Below are 23230 nucleotides of genomic sequence, written 5' to 3' on the forward strand. Positions count from 1 at the left end.
AAGATTAACTAATAACAGACTTTGTTTCTCTTTGGAACAAGCTCTTATTGGGAATATCCCTTTCAATAGTATGTGATATGACTGACAGAACACTGGGATATTACCTAGGGCAGCTGTTTCAGCAATATGCCCTTTACTGGGAGTGAAGCCCACCCATGTCAAAGGAAGGAGTTCCACAGCTTCTGAGTGGCACTTGATCACCTGTGCTGTTCACTTGTCTGTTTTCAGTTGTGTCTTTTCAAGTCACACTAAGTGACCTCTGATAGAAATCCCTGACCCATGTTTACTGGTTATGATCAAGTCAGCTGCAAACTGTGTTCCTTTAGAGAACCAAATCTATCAGACTTCTTTGCCACCTTTTGCAGACCTCACTATTTCTGCAACTCTTGCCTTTTTTTGTTTGTTTGTGTTTGGTTTGGGGGTTATTTTGGCTGGTTGGTTGGGTTGGTTTTGTTTTGGGTTTTTTTTTTTTTTTTTTTTTTTTTTTTTTTTTGTTGTTGTTGTTGTTGTTGTTGTTTCAATGAAGCAAGATGTTTTGGTAGATCCTCGGTGCTCTGTTTTCTTAGTTTCTCCCTCCCTGGGGCACTTTCTGCTTACACTTTTGTCAGCAGATAGAGCATTGCTGTTGAGTCTTCCACAGCTGATCTGTTAATAACAGGCCTCTGAACCATGTCTACAGCAAACAGCACAGGATGATTTAAAAGAGGTTTTTAAATACTGGTTGACAGGACTCCCATTTCCTTGTAGAAATTTTTTAAAAACCCACCTCTAGAGCAGTCATTCACCTCACCTGCAATGTAAAAATTCTGCATATTCATAAATAGTTACCTGCTCAGTGTCATTCAGAGCAAAAGCAGCATAACTGCAAGCAGCTCTTAGCTTTTGCAAACTCTAAGGCAACCTCAGAGGAATACACTGCCCCCAGAAATACAGAAACTGCATAACGTAATACTTTTGTCACTCTAGAATATCTCAGGAATAATTCCTGACTCCCAGGTTTTAGCATTCCAATTAGAGATACAGTTCACAACTTTGCTCGTGTGCTACAAACATGAAGAAGTTTTAAATGGTCTTGGGGCCACAGTAAGTGATTAATTTCCAGAACCATGCTCAGTATCTGCAGCACTCGCAGTAGTTCTTTGAGTACTGGACAGTTTTGTGCTGACAGAATGGAACCATTTAACAATCTTCCAAGTGCTCCCACTGAACTTCAGAAACACCCATGAATCTCTGAGGAGGTGGTTGTGTTTGGTAGCTGCAGGCAAATTTCTCTGCATTTATTAAGAAATGGTTTGCTGAAGGAACAATTGTGATGACGACTGCAGGAAATGTCAGTGTGGGTGAGACACACATTGTTAATGGGAAACATTAAAGCCTGGGATACATCAGAGTCCTACTTGTTAATCAAGAGTATAAAAGTACAGTTTCCCTCAGGACAGAGCTGCGGGGAAAGGCAGAACAAATAAACACAGGAGATGACAGCTGGGGTAGAGGAGGTGCTGAAGGAAACTGGTAATGCTAAGGTATCTCATGAGACTGCTCTCCCACTTTAGGCTGTAAGCACTTTTCACCAGGTGGTTTTTATGTTGCACAACCCATCACTGTACTAACAGAGTTTTTTCCTGGGGCTCCTAGTTAATACCAAAACATGAAATAATCATTATTAGCAATGAAACAACTTCCATCTTCTTTTTCTTTTCATAAAGGCGAAGAAATCTACACATTGAAATTGTCTTTGTAAACCTGGGATTTATATGCAAGTGCTTCCAATCTAATTTTGTATCAACAGCTTTGCGGTGGTGGAAAAATGTCAGCAGCTCCAAGTGGGGTTATCTCCATGGTCTCCAGAGAAACTGGATCCATTTACTGAGTGCTGCAGTCAATGCAGGGGAACCAGCACATGAGGGGTCTCTCTCCCTCTCTCCAAGTGCAGCCAGGGCCCAGGGGGGCTCAGCACCACCAAGGTTAGACCCACTGAGGCACTGACATGCCCCACAGGCAGCTCATCTGCCCTCTGTGAGCTTTTCTTTTTGGTGGTTGCAGGTGTCTGAGTCAAGGTCGTAATTCCCTCATTTGTGGTGAAGTTGCATCAAACCCCTTCATTAAGGAGATGTGTGTTTTCCCCTTTAAATGCAGCTTGGGCTGCAGGGAACAAGCATCAGGCAGTCTGTTCTCCCACTGGAGTGTGTGGGAGCAGCACTGAACTGGCAGTTTTAAGTTTAGCCTGTGCTGCATTGGGAATGTGGGATCATCTTGTCCAAATTGTTCGTTTAGTTGTTGCCTTTAAATAGTTACTTGATGCTATTTTGGGTTAAAAGCTCTGGCAGCCATTCAGCTCCCTCCCAAATTCCTCTTTCTTTTTCTGTGTAAATAATACTGTCCCCGTTCTCTCTGATGGTCAAAAGAAGAGGCCAAAATGCATAAATCAAGGGGGGACTTCTCAGAGTGGGAATTACCTGATATGATGATTGTGGTGTTAATCATAGTTATTGATAGATACTTGAAGCCTTTCCTTGTTATGATTTCTCTACACATCTTAAATTACTTACAGGCTGAGCTTCTATGTTTGTAAAACTTCAGCATTTGCAGGGTCTCGATCTTGACAAGTCTGAGATTAAAGCAATAACACAGTATTACAGCTCTGCAGAGGATTGGATTAGTGATGTTAAACACAGGCTTTATTTCAATACCCTTGAAAGAATTCAAGTATCATAGTAATTACATGTTTTATGGATCCTAGGTGAGTATATTATGGATGTCTAAACAAATAATGAGGTAATTGCACAATTAAGAGTGGGACAAGGTTTTGCTCTCACCTCCAGACAGCAAATTCCCTTTGCCAAATAAAAGCACCCAGGTCATCTGCCATGCTGCTGTCCAGCTTCAGAGACACTGAACATTTCAGCAGCACTACTAAACTTTTACACTCACTTTCTTCTGTCTTGCAAGTGCTCTTCTTCTGACCAAAACACATGCCAGGGTGTTTCAGCTGTGACTGCACAAAACTTCATCTTCCCCAAATAAAATACTGAAAGGGCATTTAGGCTCCGGGCTGTCACTGAGAGCCCTGCAGAAAAGTCTCTCGTTCTTCCAGCTTTGGTAAAGGGATGTTACCTGAGAGAAAACAAAAAACAAGTTGTGTGAGACCAGCTCTAAGTTACCTTGTGGGCAGCACACCTTGGCATGGAAGTGTTTCTCCAGTTTACTCCATGTACAGGCTGCCTAAATATCCTGAGAAAGCCAGGGAAGTGAGTCCTGCCTGGCCTCCTGTAAGGAGTTTCTCACTGTCTGCAGGAACTTCAGAGTCAGGTCAGCCTCTGTGCTGCTTCTGGACCAATAAAGTACACATTGTTTTACACAGATGGCTACAGTAATTTCTTTTACTGCTCCCTATTATTGACTGGTATTTCTGAAAGTAAATGCAGCTATGGGGTTGTTTTCTTCAGGTGAGATTAAGAGGTTTTTATAAGCAAGTCAATACCTGGTGGAGCTACAAAATATTCCTCCACTTTCTCTCTGGCATTTTCCAGCAGTTCTTTGGTGCAGTTGCCTTCTGTCACATCATCTTCTCTGAGGTACAGACACCTGAAGGACAAAGATTACTGGTTGTCTTCAAGCTGTTCTGTGAATACGAGGTAGGAAGGGTGCCTTATCTCTAAATCTGGTGTTGGTTTCTTAAATAAACACTCAGGCAGGCACTGGAACATTGTGAAGCATCCGAAAATGGCACTGGCAGGCATTTGAGGAGCAATGTGACAGTTAAGACAGACTGAAGAACCGAAGTTCAACTTTGCTTTGCTCACACATAAAAATTACATGTGCCAATGACAACTTTCCCCCACTCAGAACCCCAGGAAGACGTTTTGAACAAAGGGGTCACATGCATGGTGATTCCCAGGAAGAAAAGGTCACAGGAGCAAGCAGTTTGATGCATTAACAAATAAAAGGAGGCTGCTGTGATTCACCACCTGTCCTCCAGCACTGAATCCATGGGTTCCACGCCATCGGTGTTTACTTCATGAAGCTGATCTGCAAACTGGATCGCTTTCTGCAGCCGCTCCACGCCCTCCGAATCCCGGAAATCCACTAGGGCCAGGTGCTCCAGGTGGTCCAGCACTTCCACCGACACTTTCTGCTGCACAAAAGCATCAATACGGACAGAAGAAAAAAAAGTCAAAAATTAGCACGTTTAACAGCGCTACTTTTTTTTTAATGAGAAACTTGCTACGCGTCAAAACCGGAGTTTACAAAGAATCCTGAAGTCGTTAAGGCTGGAAAAGACCTTTGAGGTCATCAAATCCAGACCAGCGACAGGGAGCGGCAGACTGCTGTTCCCTCTCTGGGGAATTACCGGGTGTTTTACCCCGTGCCCGCTGTCCGCCTCGCGGGGGGCGGAGCGGCAGGTCCCGAGCGGGCTCTGGGGGGTTTCCCGGAGCGGTCCCTGCGGCGGGTGCTGCCCGTGCTGCCGGTGCCGGTGCCGGTGCCGGTGCCGCGGGAGGCCCCGCCCGGCGCGGAGCCAGGGCCCGAGCAGCAGCGCGCGCATGGCGGCCCCGCCTCACGGCCCCGCGCGCGCGCCGGATGTGCGTCACTGGCGGCGCGCGCGGCGCGGCCCGGCCCGGCGGCGGCGCGATGAACAGCGTGGGCGAGGCGTGCACCGAGCTGAAGCGCGAGTACGACCAGTGCTTCAACCGCTGGTTCGCGGAGAAGTTCCTCAAGGGCGACAGCGCCGGCGACCCCTGCGGGCAGCTCTTCAAGCGCTACCAGCTTTGCGTGCAGGTGCGTCCGGCCCGGGCCGCCCTCGCTCCCTGCCCCGAGCAGCCTTCCCCCGCGCTGAGCCTTTCTGCCGCCGGCCCGGCACCCCCGGCAGCCCCGGGCCTCGCCAGCCGCCCCAGCGCAGCGCTGCGTTTATCTCGCCCCGTGTCTGTTGGTCATGACATGAACATTTCACGGGCGTCTCCTGTTTTTATTGTACACGACTTCTTAAGGCGGATCTGTAGACTGCAGCACGATTCTGTTAGACTGTAGTGCAGTGAGTTCTCGGTTCATCCTTCAGCAGCTCCAGCATTGAAGCTTTATTCAAACGAGCCTTTAAGACTACTTTTTCTAGATCACTTGTCTTTTAGATCATTTCTATTCAGGCAACAAACGATAGGACAAGAGATTACAAACTTAAGGTTTAGGTTGGACATTAGGAGGAGTTTTTTCTCAGGGTGATCAGATGTTGGAATGGGCTGCCCAGGGAGGTGTAGTCAGTGTTTAAGGACAGCTTGGGCATGGCCATGGTCTGGTTGACTTGGTGCCGTTACTCATGGGCCATAGGTTGGGTTGGACGATCTCAGAGGTGTTTTACAGCCTCAATGATTCTGTGGTTCCGTGTTTTGTACCAAAGAGAACATCGTGTAGCCCTATAAATAAGTGCTGAATTTAATTATTTGGTTTTCTTCTTTTCAGAAAGCAATCAAGGAAAAGGACATACCCATTGAGGGCCTGGAGTTCATGGGCCCAAATAAAGGAAAAACTGAAAACTCCTCTTGATGTTGGCTGGATGGGTGGAGTCACCAACAGGAACCTCTGGACTAAGCACCATCACCGGGTGTGCCACAGGTGCCACCTGGAGAAGACCTTTGTTAACAGCTGTCTAGGAAGTGACAAATGTTCTCTGCTTGTGAAAACAAACAGCTAAAAGAAAAGAAAAGAAAAAAATCCTGTGCTAACTGCTGCCTCCTTGCCAGTGAATCTTGGTGGTGGTTCAGCATCTGATGGCTTAAAAATCCATGTGAGCTGACTTCTAACTGAATGTACTCTGTGCTGGGGGAATGCTGGTTGGAGTGGGCTGGGATGGGTTCTTGGTGACTGATGTCTCTTGGTTATTTATCCAGCACTTGAAAGTGTTTAAAAAGAATGTGAAGGGGTGGATGTACTTTCTGTCATCTCTATGCTGCTGAGTTTTGGTGATGAAATTCGTTTCATGTAATCCTAAATGCTGAAGGGCTTAAGCACTGTTTTGTATCAGCCACAGAGCTGGTTTAAGAGCACTACTGGACCTGCAGCAGCTTGGCCAAAATAAATACAACCAGGTTCTATTTTGTTCAAGTAGGTGACTGTGCAGTAGAGTCTGATTGTGACCCCAGGAGGGATGGAAGTGGCCTGCTCAGCAGCTGAAGACTTTTAATGCAGAGGCTACTTCAGCCTTTTCTGAGGCACTGACACATCCGTGAGCTTTAATAATCTCTCCTTTAGCATTACACGTTTCTGTGGTTTGATCCTCACAGGGATGGGGCAAAGCTTGCCCCTCTCCTTGCACCAACACAGGTAAAAAAGATATAATGGACTGGGGACAAAAGATAACTTCATAATTCTAGAATTACAGTGAGGAAAAAAAGAAAGCTTCACTCTCTGCTTTTAATTACTACTTATTATTTAAAGATTCTACTTTAAAAAAAGAAAAAAAAGGTAAAAAGGTGCAGTTCTGTAACATTTTAGCTGGTCGGTCTGCACCACAGCCCCTCACAGCCCCCAGAGCCTGTGTCCTGTGGGCCTGGTGCAGAGGATCAGGAAGTGCTGCAGCCTGAGGCTGTTGTTCCTGTGCCAGTCAGAGCCAGGTGAGCCACGCTCCTGTCCTCAGGTGCAGAGAGCTCCTGCAGCCAGCACAGGGCTCAAATACAGCACTGAAAAAACAGGCTCTTGGCAAACTGCCACGGCTCTAAGGGAAGGATCTATAAATAGCACTTTGGAGACAGTTGACTCTGTAGCTTTTCTTTTTTAAGGAATAACACACAAAACCAGTTTGCTTTTCTACGATATTCATGTAGGGCTAAATGTAATGTGACTTTGTCAGCTTTAAAACAACTCTGCCCATCAGTGCCTTGTACTTTCAACACAGGAAAACCTCTCTCAGCAATCTTTTACTGGTAAGCAGACAAAAAATCTCATGGAAACATGGGGAAGGGCATCCTGCTGTGCCACTTTGAGATTCTCTCTTGCCATCCATCACTGCTTTCAACAGCGAGATGCCAAAGCAGCTGCTGTGTTCTGCATTTTGGGAAGAGCCACGTTAATGACAGCTGAGATACAGCTCAGTTTCACATTATGCAAAAAATATAAAAGTTATAGTAAGAACTGGAAAATGGTTTACTTGTAGTGAGCAAAACCTTGAAAATGAAAGCTGTACTGGCTCAGGCTGTTGGCTCACTGATCCCTTCTGCTCCAAGCAGCTCCTGCATGACACAATACATGCTATACAGACATAAGCACTGGAACCAAAACTGTGTTTTCTTCTGCAAAATCTGTGTGAGAGACCTCGTACAGGCTGCAGCTTTGTGGAAAGCAGAGTGGTGAGCAAGATAGGTGCTGATGTACCTGAAAATTTGAGAGCTGAAGGTGAACAGTGTGAAGGCAGAGCTTAGCTCCACATCTTTGCTGCCCTGTGCCAGAAGGGACCAAGAGAAAATCACCTTCATGACTATTAATAAACATTGCAAAAGCTGATAATGGAGATTGTGCTTCAGTATATACTGAATTTTAATCTATGTTGTTCTGGCTGTGAGTTTAGTCATCAGTTAGACCAGACATGAAGAATATGAAATTGATTCCTGTCCTGTGCCAAATGCATTCCTGTTGTTCGTGTTACCTGACACAGGAACATGTGTTACTACTCAGGCAGTCAAACCCCTCTGCCCCTGCACTCTGTCATGGGGGAAACCTTAATGCTTTATGCAAACGCTGACCCAAAAAAACTCCTGAGGATTCAGGTAAGCAAGTCAAATCCCAAATTCACGTTCAGAGTTGTTTATTTAAAGGGCCCCATCACAAGTACACACAGGGCTACACCAGCACTCAGCTTCATCGCAGAAGAAACACAGAGTTTCTGAAACTGTGACCCCAGAAATGATGGCTCCCCCTCAACATTCTGGTTCAGGATGGGCAGAGCCAAAGCTCTGGCTGTTGTCAGGATCTTGGTTTTAATCTTCATAACCAGTTGGCAGAGCGTTCACGTGGGGGTTGTGAAACAGAGTTTTATTCCCATCACCCCAGGGGAAACGCTGTTGAAAGAAGAAAGAAAATAAGCCAGTGGCAGCTCCTGAACAATCCCTGCAAGCACCTGAAACCAAGAACAGGACCGACTCAAACATCAATTCTCCCAGGCAGTTAGTGGCAGGACAAGAGGAAATAGCCTCAAGCTGTGCCACAGAAGGTTCAGGCTGGACATCAGGAGGAATTTCTTCACAAAAAGGGTTACTAAACATTGGGACAAACTGCCCAGGCTGCTGGGGGCACCATCCCTGGAGGTGTTTAGGAACAGACTGGATGCCATGATCTGGTTGACAGGGTGGAGATCAATCAAAGGCTGGACTCCATCTCAGAAGACTTTTCCAACCTAAATGATTCTGTGATCACTCAGCTTGACAGGCTGGTGAATTAAGCAAGCTGGCTCCCAGGATGTAGGAAGCAAGAGCTGGAAAACTCTCTCCCTTAGCTGGGAGCCAGTCTCTACACAGCACAATCTTTGCTCTTTCTTAAACACTCTGCTGTATTACAAGGACCCCAATTTCGACTATGTGGCATCTTCACTGCTGCCTTTTATATCTGAATTACTTTAAGGACAGCAGCTCTAGGACTGAAGCATTTTTTAGCGAGGCTTTAGGAGGATCACTCTGGGGTGGGAAGGCCTGTGAATATCATGGGTACTTCATGAGAGCTCTGACAAACTCTTACTGCCTCAGAAACAGCCATGAGTTGGTATCACAGCCCCCTCACGTAGCAGTCGAGAAAGGAAAAGGTGCTGTGGCAACCTCAGAGGAAGCTCTGCAGCCGGGGAGGAGAAGAGGGCCGTAAAACCCGCGGGCACAAGTACCTTGGTCCTGATGCGGAGGTGAGGGTAGGGCACGAACTCGGGCCGCTCGTGCTCGTGCTGTGCCTTCAGGTAGCAGTTCAGCATGCACACGCCCACGCCGGGCAGCGCCACCACGAAGCTCAAGGTCTTCCACATGCGGGCTGGCCGGGGCAGCGACGAGAACAACAACCAGGGCTGCCATTAGCGACACTGACCTGCCAGCGCCCCCCACGCCATCAGCGCACTAACGGGACGCCACCGAACCCTGCGGCCCACGCCCTCCCCGTCTGTAACAGGGGTCCGGGCTCACGGTTCCAGCCCCGGCGGGGGCTTCCACCGAGCGCCCGCCACGCCCCGCTCCCGAGGCGAAGGGCACCGGCTGTCAAGGGCAGCGCCGCGCCGGCCGCGGGCCCCGGCTCCGCCCTCGCCCCGCAGAGCCCCGTTACCTCCGCCCTCCTCGTGTGCCGCGGCCGCCGCCATGCCGCGCGCAGGCAGGGAGCGCGGGGCGGCGGCGCCGAGCAGCAGGCGGGACACCCGTCCGAGCGCCGCCATGTCCTCCTGTCCCACAGCGGGGCCGGAACCGGAACCGCGCGCGGCGGAACCGCGGGCAGCGGCGGCCGCGCTGACCTTGAGCGGGGCGCCCGCGCGCATGCGCCGCCCTGCCGGGAGGGGCGGGGCAGCGGCGTCGCGCGGCCGAGGGGCGGGGCAGCGGCGTCGCGCGGCCGAGGGGCGGGGCGTTGGCGTCACGCGGCTGAGGGGCGGCCCGCCGCCATCTTGGGGCCGAGCGCGGAGCGAGCCCGGGCGGGGTTGGGGAGCTCGGTGTGGGGGCGGTGACAGAGCCGCAGCCTCGCCTGGCTTGGAGGTGACCGCAGAGAGCATTGTGTCCCTGCTATGACCGAACGCTACCGTGTCGGCCAGAGCATGGCACTCAGTGCCTTACCCAGTCTTTCCTGGAACACCTCCAGGGACGGTGATTGCACCACCTCCCTGAGCAGCCCATTCCAATGTCTGATCACGCTTTCTGTGGCGAAATTACTCCTGATGTCCAACCTTAGCCTCCCCCGGTGCAGCTGGAGGCCGTTTCCTCCTCTCCTGTTGCTACTGCCTGGGAGAAGAGGCCGATCCTCACCTGCCTACATCCTCCTGTCAGGTAGAGAGGGATGAGTAGTTCAGAGAGTGAAAAGTCCTCGGGCTGTGGGGTCAGGGAGAGCGCTGCGGAGGTCCAAGGCCTGAGGGGATCAAAGGGCCCCTCAAGTGGTGCGCTTCTGTTACCACTAATGTGTTTTTAATTACATGGATTCCTGGGATGATTCTACTGAAATAATAACATCACTTGAATGAACACAAGATCTCCAGAAAAAAAAATACAAATATCTAGGTTCTCTTCTGGTTCTTTACTAGGGCCTGGTGGTAGGCTGTTTGACTTTTGGTGTAGGTGGACAATACATTTTTTAGCACTTAAAACCCCACAGCGAAAGGAGAGGATTCCCATGGTGCACATAGAAACTAACAGTAAAAAAGCAAAGAAACTGAATTGAGCTTTTGGGAAGGATGATGGTAGGGGCTGGTCTGAGAGGAATGACATGAAGGAATTGCGTTTTACTCCAAACAAGGTTGCTGTTGGAAGGAGGAGGTTGGTTGGTCATGTGCACACCTCGGTCCCATGGACTTGGTCACCTCTCTGTTGCCAAGACCAAGGAATGCAGCGTGGCATGGCTCTAAAACGGTCGGGAGATGTGTTTGCTGCTGGGGAACAGGATTTCTTTCCCCATTTTCCCTTGGAGCAGGGCTTGTGTCCAATGCACTGTGTAATATAAAGGAATGGTAAGATGGCCAGAACCTTGGAAGGCTGTTGTGAAACACACCTTGGCATAAAAATATTGCTCAGCTATTTTCCTTATCTGGGCACTGTAAACTGTTAAAAGTGCTTTGGTTTCTTTGTTCTTCTCTTATTTTTTTTAAATTGCAATTATCTCTTCCTGTACTTTGCTTTTGTATGATTTTATTTTAAAAATTGCTTTAAAGACCGCTTTGTTTCCGTACTGAAAGAAGTTATTCCCAGGTACTGTGTGTACCTGCACAAGTGTTCTGTCATCATGGACATGATGCATTTTGTACAAAACAGCCCTCAAACCACTGGGGCTTGCCGTGTGCACACACACCTGCCGTGCTAAATCCACACTGGAGGTAGATTTTGCCTTTCCACACCTTCAGCCTTTGGACTCAGGCTTATGAGATGTCTAACGTATCAGACTTTTAATATAAAAGGAATTTGCATGTAGATTTTTGGGGGAAACAGAAGATCTGAGAATTACTTGGTACAATATTTCAGTGATGAAACTAAGTTCTGTATCCTGAAGCAAATTTATAGCAGGAGCTATATAACAAAACTACTATTATATATATAACTATATATTATATATGTAACTATATATAACAAAACTACTCTTGTTTGTAGCAAAAAAAAAAACTTTAGGTAAGCAACAGACACTAATGTTTACAAACAAGAGAAAACAAAGAATCGTCAAAATAAACATCTGTCTAGGATGAGGAAAAATTCTAAAATAAAACAGGTTTGTGAGCTGTGCTGCTGCTGCAGCAGCCTCAAAACACAAGCTGCAAGTGTTAACAGGAGGTGAAAGCAGCCAAGGTTTGCTTCTCTCAGGTTCTCCCTGACACCTTTACTCCTCTGACAGTCTGGAAGATGCCCTTTGGAGAAGGCAGTAGTGGCACCTCTGAGCACAGCTGCCCCAGGAGCTCACCCGTGTAGCTCTGAGGGGCTCGTGGAGAGCAACTGGAAATGGGGTTTAAGGCTGTCCTGAACCCGAGTGTGGTAGCAGGTTCATTGCAGTCTGAGTTACGCTGGTTTGAAATGGGTCTGTCTTAGTCTCCATCGTGCCAACAGCTGTTATTAATCTCTGTATGAGGGGTATCAGGAGTCTGGTGGGCCTGATTCACATCTTTAAATGTAAATTAGGAGTGACTGCTGCGAGACACAAAAGATTCCATGCAAATAATTTCTTTCAGCTGAGGGAAGACAGGCAGGTATTGAAAGAAACCTGTATATTTTGAGAGTATTGCGAATACTGTTTTGATGTAGTTGTAAGAAACCTGTTTAACTCTACAATATGTGATGGTTATTATCACTGTGATGATTGCAGTCCTGACAGCACGTGTTTTTACAGAGCTGTGTGGAAAATGAGGGAACAGTCAGCTCTGGCTCTGCAGCTCTGACTGAATAATTGATCCATGGCACGGGAAACCCTTTTGTACTCACTACTGTGCCTTGCAGAGAGAGTTTCAGGTGGGATTTCCCCCCAGGTGACCTATCTGAGAGCCTAGAGCTTGATTTAGAATATACCTTATCACCTTTAAAAATGGCCTAAATCCAACATTTAGAAACATTTTCATCAGGTACATTTTTACAAAAGATCCAGCATCCCAGGAACTTTTTGGGTGCAGAAATGCTACAGAGTTAGCTCTGAAAAGGGAGAGGAAAAAATATATATAATATATGTATAATATATGTATGTACGAAGGTCTGTAAAGTGGTAGTAGCAAGTCACTGAGGGAAAGCTGTTTCGGAGCAGGGGAGGGACAGGTGGAGGTCAGGCCAGAACTCCTGTCAGCTCACTCGGCTGCCCAGTTCCAGTCTCCTGCAGGGCGGGCAGCAGTGACATGTGACACTCTGGCTCGTGTCACTGTTCTGTTTAGCACAATTTGAACGACTGCGGGGAGCTGGTGCAGGTGGAGTTCGGTAGAGTTTAGGCACTACAGTGAAAAGGAATGTTTGTAGTGCAAAAGCAAGCTCGGGTTTACATGGACTGTGCACAGAAATGTTGTGGGAGCAGAAAGCTTTGGCTTTCAGGTAACGGCCCTAAATTCAGTGAGTTTAGTGGAAATCCATTCCACTCTGATTCCGAATCAAAGGCCACTTACCAAAGACTCAAAGACTTACACGTTACTTTTCCCAGCTGCAGCGGTGGGAGGCAGAGAGAGGGCAGGATACCAGCGGCAGTCACGATGAGCTGGGAGGGAGCTGCCGCCGGCGCCCGGAGCAATGCCGGCCCGGCCCGCCTGGTGGCAAACTGCTGTCACTGAAGTGCCTCCGTTCATCAGCTCTGGGATCAACAAATGCGCTCGCTGGGACTGCAGCCTGCAATCTCATCCCCGTGCATTTTCACGTTTTCAGGGCTCTGCTCGTCCCTCTCGAATAGCATGCCTCCATCAGATACTGCCTTAACAAACACGGAGTTCGTGCTGCATCTCAAACTCCACAGAGTTTCTGGGGGCAAAAGTTTTCTTCATCTTCTCCCTGTAGTCCTGGAACGGCAAAATATATTCTGACATCTGTAAATCCTTTGTTCCCCTTTTCAGCAGGGCTTTATCAGCTTTGGGAGGGAGGGATGGGGGGAAGAGGGCGTTGAGAGAGCCATTGTCCCTTCTCTCGGGAATGATCTGGAACTACTATGCAAATCTTCATTTGAAGACCCTGGGAACTGGGGGAGGGCTTTAGCTGCGAGCTCAGTGGGAGGGGAGCTCTGAATCCCTGCTCACACACTTCTGCCTAGTGCAAGGAGCTGGGAAGAGTCTTTTGAACGAGCAGAAGAGACATTTTGTGCTTTGTGCGCTCCTGTGAGGCTTTGCACTCTTTATGTCTCCTGTTTTGTGCCCTTTTTTCTCCCTACTTCTTCTAAATGTTTGCATAAGAATTGGCGATGGGGGGAGAGATCCGAGAGCTGCGATTAGCAGTGATGAAGTAAGAAACGTGCAGGGAGCAGCGCCTCTCCTGCCCCCCTCTCACACCCTGGAGTCTCCCACCAAGCAGTGGAGCAGCTGCAGTGGCTCTGACACACGTACATCCCGATTGCTGGCATTAGCATATGGCACAGGCACAGACTCAGTAAAGCAAATGATTCAGCTGGTCAGGAGTAGTGGAGTAGAATAATTTGCAGTTCTGAAATTACCGCGTTGTAGCCAGGTCTTCTCTTACAGGGGCAAAGACCCACAGAGCAGAACCTGCTTTGTGAAACCCTGTGGGCTGTCCTGGCTTGGCTCCGAGCTCCGTGTCACCTGTTTTGTATTAGGGCAGGGTCACACTAACTGCCAAATTTCCTGGAAGTTATGTTGGGTCCTCCGTAGGCCTCATGGAAGGGGAGATATCCTGGCCTGACTTCGTAGCCACATGGATGAACAGGAGAGTGGGGGAGGGACAATTCAGATGCATAGCTAGGCATTTTTGTGTTTATACTACTGTAAAGGTAGTCACAGTCTTTTGATTTCCTGACCTTAATTTTCAGGTCATCTGTCTTGTCGTTTATTTTTCAAACTTTGAGGGGTTTAATGCTCCAGAAAACTAAAATTTACTTTTGAACAATGACAGCCCTGGAAAATGGAACACTACACTCACTCTCTCCCTGACAGCTTGGAAGATGCGACCACTTAAAAATCTCATCTTCTGATCAAAACCGTAGGAACATCAGCCCTGAGCCCTGATTCTGTGTTACCTCCCACGCGAAAGCCAAAGCAGTGTAAAACACTGCTGTTTGTCCTGCGAGTACTTCACTGCTTTGTGAAGGGGAAATGCTCCACGAGCTTGGTCTCATAAGCACAAGTGGGTCTGAATCTGCTCTCGTTTTCCGTGTGTAACTCTAGCGTGACTCAGCTGACCGCGGTGAACCCCTGGAATTGTGCTAGCTGGAAGCCAGCCTGGACATGCCCTCTGGCTCCTGCAAGTGCCCCAGGGCCTGTGCACGCTCCCGCATCCATGCAGATGCTTTTCTCAGGACACTTGTTTGCATGAGGGCTGGTGCGTGAATGCACATTCTTCTCACCCACGCCTCACATACGCATGCAAACACACATCCTCGAGTGCACACAGCCATTCCCTTTCTCTCATACGCGTTTGTGCACATACACAGACCTTTTTGAAAGCTCCTGTTTTCAGAAAGGTTTTATTTATAGGTCCTGCCTGGTTGTGAATGTGAAAGAGAGAAAGCCCCTCAGAGGGTTCCTTTCATGTGTAAATCAGCCTAGGCTGAGAGCATTGGGGTCACTGAGAGGAGGATTTCACTCTTAATTACTCAGAGAGAAAGCAGGCAGGGGACTTTCTCAAACTAATAGGGTTGTTCTCTGCTGGGGAAATCAGCTTGAGACGCCCAAATTTCTCTTGCATCAGACTTCGGGCTCTGATTCACAGGCCTCTTCTGCCAGTAGCAAGAGCTGTCTATGTGGCACTCGGAACAAACAGTTCAGCTTCCAAAAAGGCTTCCTTATTAAAGATGGTTATGCTCACTCTACTAATTGGGTGTTCTTTGGAGACCAACGGAAGAGCTGACCTAGCTTGCTTTGTTTTTATGCTACTTTTATTGACAAAGATATTAGTCTATGATACATGTATCTGTGACTCCATCCTCGGTATTCTTTTAGACCTGAAAATTCACACTTCTCTGCCAAGTAGAAAAATGCTGTCCAGGTTAGTCCAGTGAGCAGGACTCTGAATTTGAACTTGAAACCAGCACTGAATTCCCAGTTCAGCCACCTAATATCCTTAGCTGTGGAATGGAGTAATCTCTCTGGAATGGGGCTGTTAAGAACAAAAGTCAATATGTATTGTGATACTCTTGGTGATAAGGCTGTGAATGCCAAGGTAAATGGGTGCGTCTGAAGAGATGTGTCTTTTTCCTGGGATGCAGGAAATACAAGCACGGGTATTCCTCTGCTGAAGTAGATTTGTCATCTTTCATCTCTGGTCATAGAACTGAGTCTGGAAATCTGCTGCAGAGGTGAGAGCTCCCAGTCACAAGGCACTGAGGTGTCTAGAGGAACTTCAGGACCTGCTTGGGCCACGACACACTCACAGAAAGTGTGACTGTCAGCAGTTGCAGGGAAGAAATCTGTGTTGTCAAGTGCACACTCATACAAGCATGTGAGTGTGCACTTACATGTTTTTAACTTCATTTGACAAAATTTACACTTTCTCATTTGTACTTCCTTTTCATATATGGCCTCTGCTTTTCTCAACAGGAAATAAATGCTTTGAGGGCTGAATATTCCCAGCCCATGCACAAATAGCCTCCTGGGAGCCTTGATTCAGGATTCTTGGAGCTGTCTTAGTTCAGCTTGCCTGGGAAGGTGAGGAGTTTGTCTGGGAGCACCTGTTTGAAGATGCTGGCTCATAGTGGTGGGAGCCATCAGCAGATGAGGTCAGCAGTCTGAAGTATCTGCAGAGATAAGAGGGAAATGAATGGGTCATTTCTTTTGCAAATGAAGAGCTGCAGCCTGGAGCAACCTTAGCAAAGCCCAGCATGTGGGTCCAGGCTGTTCCTTTTATGACCTGATGGAAATGGGGCCCAAAAGACCCCGATGGAGTTCTGTCTCCATTAAACAGCTTTTGTTATCTTTCCCTCCTGCAGCATGCACTGGGTGTAGAATATGGATTGGGGGTTATCCTGGCTACCAGCACACTCAAGAGGATGAAGGTTTTATGGCTGCATAGAAAACCTTGGGCTGCAGGGTATCCTTATTGCCTTTCCAAGAGGAAAGTCTTGGTTTAAGATGTAGAACACATGTATATTTCTGCTTTAGTGCTCCTTTTTATCCAACCTACACTAAAATGAGTAAATCCAAGGGCTGCTTTAAAATAATGCACATAACTGACTAATGGATTAAAAAGCCTGGATTCTGTTCTTCATTCTGGTGGTAAATTTTCAGTTACTCTGCAAAGCCCTCTGAATGCCTATGCCTCACTTTTTCTGCAAAACACTGAAGAAAGGTAGTGTTGTTTTTTGGGATTTTTGGTAACATCTTGAGGATTTGGGGCACAGGATGCTTTATAAATATAAAATATCACTGTTAGCACTGTCTGTCAGTGCAATCTCTTTTAGTCTACTTTTATGCAACGTTACTTTCTCTGAATTGTTGATTTAGAATTAATTTTAATGTTATGTAAACGATGTCAGTTCTCTCTTGCCATTTGCTATTTTGCTTCTTTGCAGACCACCGAGGAACTCCTTTAGCTGTGACATTGTAATGGGAGGTGGAGACACCTCGAGGAGAAGGTCGAGACAGACAACAGCAATTACAGTCAATAACATCCTGACTTGCCTCGATTACAGGTTTGTGTGTGATCTGTGCATGTCATCTTTTCTATGTACAGGTATTTGCAATGAGGCAGGACATGAAAATAACTGTCTCCTTTGTAGGAGCTCTAGGAGCAGCTTCCTGTTATCATCACTGTCTTTTCACAGCGTCAAACAGAGTAGGGCAAGGTGAGTGTTTTAAGGGAAGGCAGCTAAGGTTGGAGTCAGTGTACTCAAGGTTTTCCCTCGCTGCTGTCATGTTACAGCCATGACAAGCAGCTTAGAACAGTCTTGGGACTGCCAGAATTTACAATAAAGGGAAACATGAACTTATGTTTAAATTTTACTTCTCAACCTCTGCTGCGTGTGAACGGTTGTTTTTTATGGCTTTCATCTCTATTTTCCTTTAGAAACCTCAGAAGGACTGTACACCCTTCAAATCTGTGTTGATGTGTTTGAAATGTACAATATGGAGCATATCCACTCTCAGCAGGTTGCAGGAAGGGGCCATAAAATCATAACACATCTTTGGAGAGGTTAGCTTGTTCTTTATTTCCTACAAGCATCAGCCAGGTTTCCACCACTTTATGTAGGAAGAGCTGCAGGACAAGATGAACGTTCCTGAGGTCTCAGAGACAATTTCATATTTGGGGTAAGGCTGAGGTTAGCTGTGGAGCCTGTGTCCAGGCAGTAATTTGACAGCAGATATAGGCACACAGTAGTGCAGGCTCTGAAAATTGCAGCAGCCTGCTGAGTTATTGTGAGCTGGAGGAGCTTTTCTGTTTGTGGGCACATGGGTCTGCCTGCCTCGCATTGTGCAGACATAACTGAGACATAAAGGAGGCTGGCAAATTGCAGAACAGAGATGGAAGGGGGAACAGGATCCTGAAGAAGAAAAGTTAAGAGTTCGTAGATAAAGGGCTCAAGCCTAATTGTGAATTCCTAGCAGGTACTTGGTCTCTAAATGAAAATGTTTGTCAAGTAACATACTGATTTAATGTGGGAATTGGATAGATATCTGCAAAGGTTTTGTGGTTTTTGGTGTGATTACAAGAGATTTAACAGAGAAAGCAGTTTTACTTTCTCCCAAGGTATGTATTTGTTCATGTACCAAAACTATATATGGCAGGCAGTATAGATGACAGCACACAAAGTGAGGCACAGATGATACATATAATGTTTCTACGGATTTAGACTGATTGTAAATAAGGCATGTAATGTGATTTCCTTCTGGTAGTGTCTGACCATACCGTCAACAGCATTGGTGAATTATCCAGGGCCTTGCATCAGCTGCACTTTGCTACACCTGGCTGCTGGTCTGTGTCTCCTGTGGCACAGACCCACTCCTCTTTTACCTGGGCAATGCTCCCAGCATTTCCATTCTGAGCAGCACCTTTCTTGGAACTTTCATTATGTCCTGTCACTGCACTGGGACCTCAGTGTCATCATGTAGTGCCTTGGCTGTACTCAGCAGTGGCTGTGATCGGGCTGCATGTCTGTGCTGTGCGTGTCACCAAACTGCTGGGACAGATGCATTCCACAGAGCACAGCCAGCAGCTCTGTCTGGGCTGTGTGTAACTCCTTTTTGGTGCCTGTCGGGAACGTAACAGGCTCTGCATAGCAGCTTGGTAGGCAGTCCCACCACCACACCTCTAGCTGATGCACAGGATTGTAGTATTTTTAGATTGGACCCTCATTTCAAATTTGGTTTTGTTTATTTGTTTTGTTTTTTAAACTTCAAAAGCTTTTTCTTGGACTCTGAACCATGCCTGTGCTGGTGCCTTGTCAGTTAGTAAGGACTCACAAGTTTTTTTGGTAGATGTGTGCAGAAAGTTAGCTACAGGGTTGGTCATTCCTGTAAATCATTGGACTCTTCAAAAATTCAATTCTGGGCTTTTCCTTAAAAGCCCTCTCCCAAACTGGACACAAGACAATGGACACCAGCAGGCACAGCTCCCAGTGACTAGGATATTGTTACATATCCAAAAGCCTGGTGGGAGGAGCAGACATTAGGTCTGAATTCATCCTGACAGGGAGATTTGGCTGAGAGAGAAGGAAAAGAAGGTCAAAGGCAGCTCCAAGGAAACAGCTTTGGTTTAAAATGTTTCATTAGAGTTTTCACACTGGAAATATAAAGTATGAGAATACAATTACTTGGCAGAGAAAACACATTTAGTAACAGTCCTGTATATTTTCAGTGCTCTGTATGGAAGGTGACACAATATATCCCTGGCCACCTCAGCAAAATTATGGATTTCTCTTCATAAATGTGTCCTTTTTCCCAAAATATTTTACATAATTTGGAAGGTTTTTTTAATCAATATTGATAAAATATGTTCCTTTTTCAGTAGATCATTGCTCTCTACTGTATCCATATAAACTTTGCAGGGCAGACTGGCTTTATCTGAGCAGTGTAACAGTGTCAATGCAGCTGGGAACACTTTTGGGATGCTCACCTCATATTTTTTCCCTTCCCCTCTGTGTCTTTGATTTTTCCCGGTGTAACTCAGTAAGATAACCACTGATACCTTTTTCCAAAGGGTTAGTCTTTCCTTATTGATTCAAGAAGTTGTCTTTTTAAAGACAGTTGTTATCTGCCGCTTGGGTTTTGTTGCCTCAGGAAGTTTCACCTCTCCCGGCAGGCAGGGCTGTGCTTTGGACTGATGCAGATACCTACAAGACCTGCCAGCGCAGGGCCATGGCAGATGTCACCTGTGAGGAGTTAGGAAGTGGGGTACCAGTGTGTCTTGTCTGTGTTCTTCTTTTGGGACACAGTTTCACCAAAGAGCTGAGCAACTGAAATGTCACAGAGGAATATATGGTGTGAGTGGTTTTTTTAAAGGGAAGCCAGGATTCGTTTACATTTGCATTTTTTTCTGGTTTAAGTTAGAAACTAAAAATGTGGAAAGACTTTGTCATTCCATCTCAGTGGCAGATGTCTTTTTTTTTTTTTTTTGGCCTAGGAAGAAGGGTTTTCCAACAGACTGGCGAAACACAAGCACACATACAGTGCCCTGCAAAGGTAATTCCTTACCAGACCCTGAAGCAGTTGAAGTACAGATTGTTTGTCTTGCACACTGCTAACCTCTGTGGCATATTTGTGCCCAGGTTCCTTTGTCAGCACCTGGAATAATTTTATGTTCTCCCCCGGCTGTGCTGGGCAGTGTGCTAACAGGGCCCTGAGTGCACCAACTGATTCTGCAACCTCCTATCCCTGTGCTGCAGGTTTGGCTGCCTGTGTTTGAGGTCTGTCATGATACAGTGGAATGTAATCTGGGATCAGAGTGCCGTGAGAAGAGCTGTCTGCCAAAGAGCTGGGAGAAGCCAGCTGGGGCCTCCCCAATTCCATTGGGAGCCATGGCACAGAGCTGCCCTTGTCTTCAGTCCTCATTTGGGGTGGGCTGTAAGGCTGTTTGTGCCTGACTGTGGACCTGGCTTTAGCTGATCCTGACTTGACTTCTTGTCTTCGCTTCAGACCTGGCACTTCATCCCTGTGGCCTCACTGATCTCCCGGCTATATGTGCTCACTGTCACCAGACCTGCTCTGCTCTTCTTGCTTGGTCACTGTGTCTGTGTGCCCCTTTACCCGAGGTCCCTGCTGTCCTTGCTGCCAGTCCCGCTCACCTTTGCTCCTCAGGCTCCCCAAGCTCCTCTGCAGCTGCTGCTCTGCCCATTGCCTGGCATGGACCACAGCACCTCCGTGTGTCTGAGACTCCTGGAGGGGATGGGCACCGATATGAGAGACATTATTGCTGTGACAATGAGGAAGATGCAGCGTTAGTTTTGCCTCCCTCCAGCTACCCAAAAAGCCAAAGCGAAATTCAGGTCTATCAGCAGAGCCCGGATCCGGGAGAGCAGCCGGCAGGAGGAGCTCGCTGGACACGCCGCTGGATCGTTCCCAAGCAGTCACAGACGCATGTTTCAAGGGCATCGCTTCAGATCTGCCTTCCTGGGACTTTCTTGCAGACAAACCACCAACAGCAGAAGGCACAGGAAACTTCGTGGTATTGCAACCGAGCAGCCCCCGTGATTTATATTAAACGTTTTAGACTTTTCTCAGCTCGGTTTCTCTTCTTGGTTTCTCCCACCATCATGCTTTTACCTGTCATTATTTTACATTATTTTAGATACTTAAGGTGTTCAGGAAGATACTGAGGATGCCTTTGAGTCCCTGGAAGCAGCCAAGTGTTTTATTTTCCAAGAAAGCTAGTGTAAGATTTCTTGGACAGCATCCTAACCACGGAGTAAAGAATTCAAAAACAATGTTTGTCTTAGCATAGGAAGATATCCTCCTGGAGTCCTCGTGACCTCTGTGGGGACCTGCAAGCAAAAAGCTCTGAAATGTATCAGTACCACTCTGATTATTGGCTTGACAAAGTTATTCTAGCAGTTCTGCCTCCTTATATGCAGTTCATCTTTGTCCTCTGCGAGAAGCGGGCACAGAGGACAGTAGTAGCTCTTTTGCACAACACGGTGTTCTCATTAGTTAGGTGCAAAGTGTCACTCAGCTTCTAGGGCCAGTCCTGCAGCCCTAAATTTCACAACCCTCATGGTCATGCCTCTGTACCACCTTTAAAAATAATTAAGTTTTTTTTTTTTTTAAGCTGGTGAATTCTTTGCTTTTGTAAGTCTGTCCCTCATTTAGTTACTAAATGGAAACTGAGTGCCTTCTGGTCCTGAATGTTGCTGTAATAATTATTTTGATTCTGAATGTGCCAGAAACTATTCTAATGCATATCAGTGTAAATTAAGTCAATAGAGATTCTTCAAATTTATCCTGGTGTTCAAGAGAATGGAATTCATGCACTTCAATTTACAGCTTATTAAGTGATCAGAATTAATGAACTCGCAATGACCTTTTCTGTTCTTGTTTACACGTTTGCTTCCTATTCACTCATAATGTACATGATTTAGAAAATGCAGAGAGTTGAAAAGGCAGCGTGTGGGTCAGATATGTCCCATGGAGCACAGCATTGTGCTTCAGGCTTTAATCGTATTTTCAAAGCTGCACTGTAGAAATGGCACCTCTGTTGATGCTCAGAAACCCAGCTTGATTTTTAGAACCCTCTCTGCATTCTGAAAGCTAGAAAAACATTTGGACTAAGGAACAGAGGTTCTTCAGAGGTGTTCTTCAGAGTCACTGGAGTTTAATAGAAGCTGAACAATTCCTCCTTTTTTTTTTCTTTTTTTTTTTTCTTTTTTTTTCTTTTTTTGAGAATTATTTTTCAATGTAATGCCATATTTCAACCTGGAGGTTGGGAATAATACAAACCATTGGATCCATCTTTCCTTTTATTCTGAGATTTGGAAATCACTTAGGATGTTACCAAGAAAATCTCACATAAACCCTCTTTTTTCCAAGACCAACTGAACGTTATTGCACTGTGATTCAGCCCATCCGAATGATGAAAGTTTCCCTTTGATTTTCATTATGTCTAAGGCTAAACTTCTGAGGCTGTGTGCTCATCTGGTCATTGTTTCTCTCTGACTTCATGGTATAGGATGACTTCTAAATGCTTCATCTGATCAACTACAAAAATTTCAGTGACTTTCTATCATTACTGTGAGAGAGAACACCACTAATTTGTGGAAATACTAAGAAATCAAAAAGGGAGAATTGTGAAGTAGCAGTGATTTAGGTACCACTGCACTTGAAGGTGTGAAGCAATTGGGTGATAGCTCTTGCATACCAATACCTTTATCTCATCTCTGTCTATTGTTCTAGAAAAGTTATATGAGCACACAGAAAGATCTGTCAGCAGATAAATACAGGGCTTGTGCCCGAAGTTAGAAGGAAAAAGAAACCCTGATATGAGGGAGTTAAGGGTGCTCTGCTAGAGGAGTAATGTAAACATGCACAGGAACACTGACAGTGACATTTAGAGAACCCATTTACTCAGGGAGTGGAGGTAGATGGGGCATTAAAATGCTATTGTAAGAGAGAATAAGGGATTCCTGGAGAGGAAAACGCTGCTATCACAGCAACACATACACACACTGCTTGAGGGCATGCCCGTGCCCCAGACGTTGCTAGGCGAGCTGAGAAGCTTGGGAAGGTGGCATATGAGGCACATGTACAGCGAGGGTGTGAGGCTTATGGAACAAATCCCTGTAAAGGAGAGCAAAATCTTCAAAGGAATGGCTGTAGATAGTAAAATGCCCACAAGAAATGAGAAATAGAGGGCAGGCAGCCGCCTCACCCTGAGCAGCTCTGCTGATGGCTGTGGAGAGTGAGGAGGACCATGGCAGCAGATGGGAAAGAGGTTTCAAGCCATGTGGGCTGGTTCTGGCCGTGTATGACTTGCTGGAAACCAGA

The 23230-nt window shown here is 46.6% G+C and overlaps 3 protein-coding genes and 1 long non-coding RNA gene across 7 annotated transcripts; 2 read left to right on the forward strand and 2 right to left on the reverse strand.

Moving 5' to 3' along the window:
- Positions 1-1381: 1381 nt before the first annotated feature.
- Positions 1382-4575, reverse strand: GATC (glutamyl-tRNA amidotransferase subunit C). Of its 4 annotated transcripts, none has more exons than XM_038152026.1 (4): positions 4364-4575; positions 3969-4132; positions 3482-3585; positions 1382-3114 (listed from the first exon to the last, which is right to left on the reverse strand). In XM_038152026.1, exons 1-4 carry the CDS (start codon positions 4541-4543, stop codon positions 3056-3058), a joined length of 507 nt encoding a protein of 168 aa, XP_038007954.1. In that variant the 5' UTR covers positions 4544-4575; the 3' UTR covers positions 1382-3055. The 4 variants fall into 4 exon arrangements, with proteins under 4 accessions (XP_038007954.1, XP_038007953.1, XP_038007951.1 ...); XM_038152025.1 differs by having other exon boundaries at positions 3969-4135; XM_038152023.1 differs by having other exon boundaries at positions 4352-4575.
- A 7-nt stretch (positions 4576-4582) lies between these two features.
- Positions 4583-6098, forward strand: TRIAP1 (TP53 regulated inhibitor of apoptosis 1). Its single transcript, XM_038152027.1, has 2 exons — positions 4583-4776; positions 5452-6098. The coding sequence occupies exons 1-2, from the start codon at positions 4630-4632 to the stop codon at positions 5533-5535; spliced, it is 231 nt and encodes a 76-aa protein (XP_038007955.1). The 5' UTR covers positions 4583-4629; the 3' UTR covers positions 5536-6098.
- A 1674-nt stretch (positions 6099-7772) lies between these two features.
- Positions 7773-9471, reverse strand: LOC119707301 (cytochrome c oxidase subunit 6A1, mitochondrial). Its single transcript, XM_038152021.1, has 3 exons — positions 9280-9471; positions 8855-8994; positions 7773-8042 (listed from the first exon to the last, which is right to left on the reverse strand). Exons 1-3 carry the CDS (start codon positions 9383-9385, stop codon positions 7962-7964), a joined length of 327 nt encoding a protein of 108 aa, XP_038007949.1. The 5' UTR covers positions 9386-9471; the 3' UTR covers positions 7773-7961.
- Positions 9472-9511: 40 nt separating this feature from the next.
- LOC119707306 lies at positions 9512-21086 on the forward strand. Its single transcript, XR_005258743.1, has 6 exons — positions 9512-9983; positions 15592-15761; positions 15860-16038; positions 16831-16950; positions 19878-19936; positions 20140-21086. It is a non-coding gene; the product is annotated as an uncharacterized LOC119707306 (long non-coding RNA).
- The last annotated feature ends 2144 nt before the right edge of the window (positions 21087-23230 follow it).

Source organism: Motacilla alba, chromosome 15, assembly GCF_015832195.1.
Source record: "Motacilla alba alba isolate MOTALB_02 chromosome 15, Motacilla_alba_V1.0_pri, whole genome shotgun sequence".
NCBI lineage: Eukaryota > Metazoa > Chordata > Aves > Passeriformes > Motacillidae > Motacilla > Motacilla alba.

Bases quoted from the DNA above. Each gene is read 5' to 3' on its own strand.
- TRIAP1 (XM_038152027.1), top strand. From the start codon at position 4,630: ATGAACAGCGTGGGCGAGGCGTGCACCGAGCTGAAGCGCGAGTACGAC. The intron at 4,777-5,451 runs GTGCGTCCGGCC...TCTTCTTTTCAG, and splicing joins GCTACCAGCTTTGCGTGCAG to AAAGCAATCAAGGAAAAGGA.
- LOC119707301 (XM_038152021.1), bottom strand. From the start codon at position 9,385: ATGGCGGCGCTCGGACGGGTGTCCCGCCTGCTGCTCGGCGCCGCCGCC. The intron at 8,995-9,279 runs GTAACGGGGCTC...TGCCCCGGCCAG, and splicing joins GGCACACGAGGAGGGCGGAG to CCCGCATGTGGAAGACCTTG. The intron at 8,043-8,854 runs GTACTTGTGCCC...TTCTTTCAACAG, and splicing joins ACCTCCGCATCAGGACCAAG to CGTTTCCCCTGGGGTGATGG.
- GATC (XM_038152022.1), bottom strand. From the start codon at position 4,543: ATGCGCGCGCTGCTGCTCGGGCCCTGGCTCCGCGCCGGGCGGGGCCTC. The intron at 3,586-3,968 runs GTGGTGAATCAC...TTTGTCCTTCAG, and splicing joins GATTCAGTGCTGGAGGACAG to GTGTCTGTACCTCAGAGAAG. The intron at 3,115-3,481 runs GTATTGACTTGC...GTTTTCTCTCAG, and splicing joins ATATTTTGTAGCTCCACCAG to GTAACATCCCTTTACCAAAG.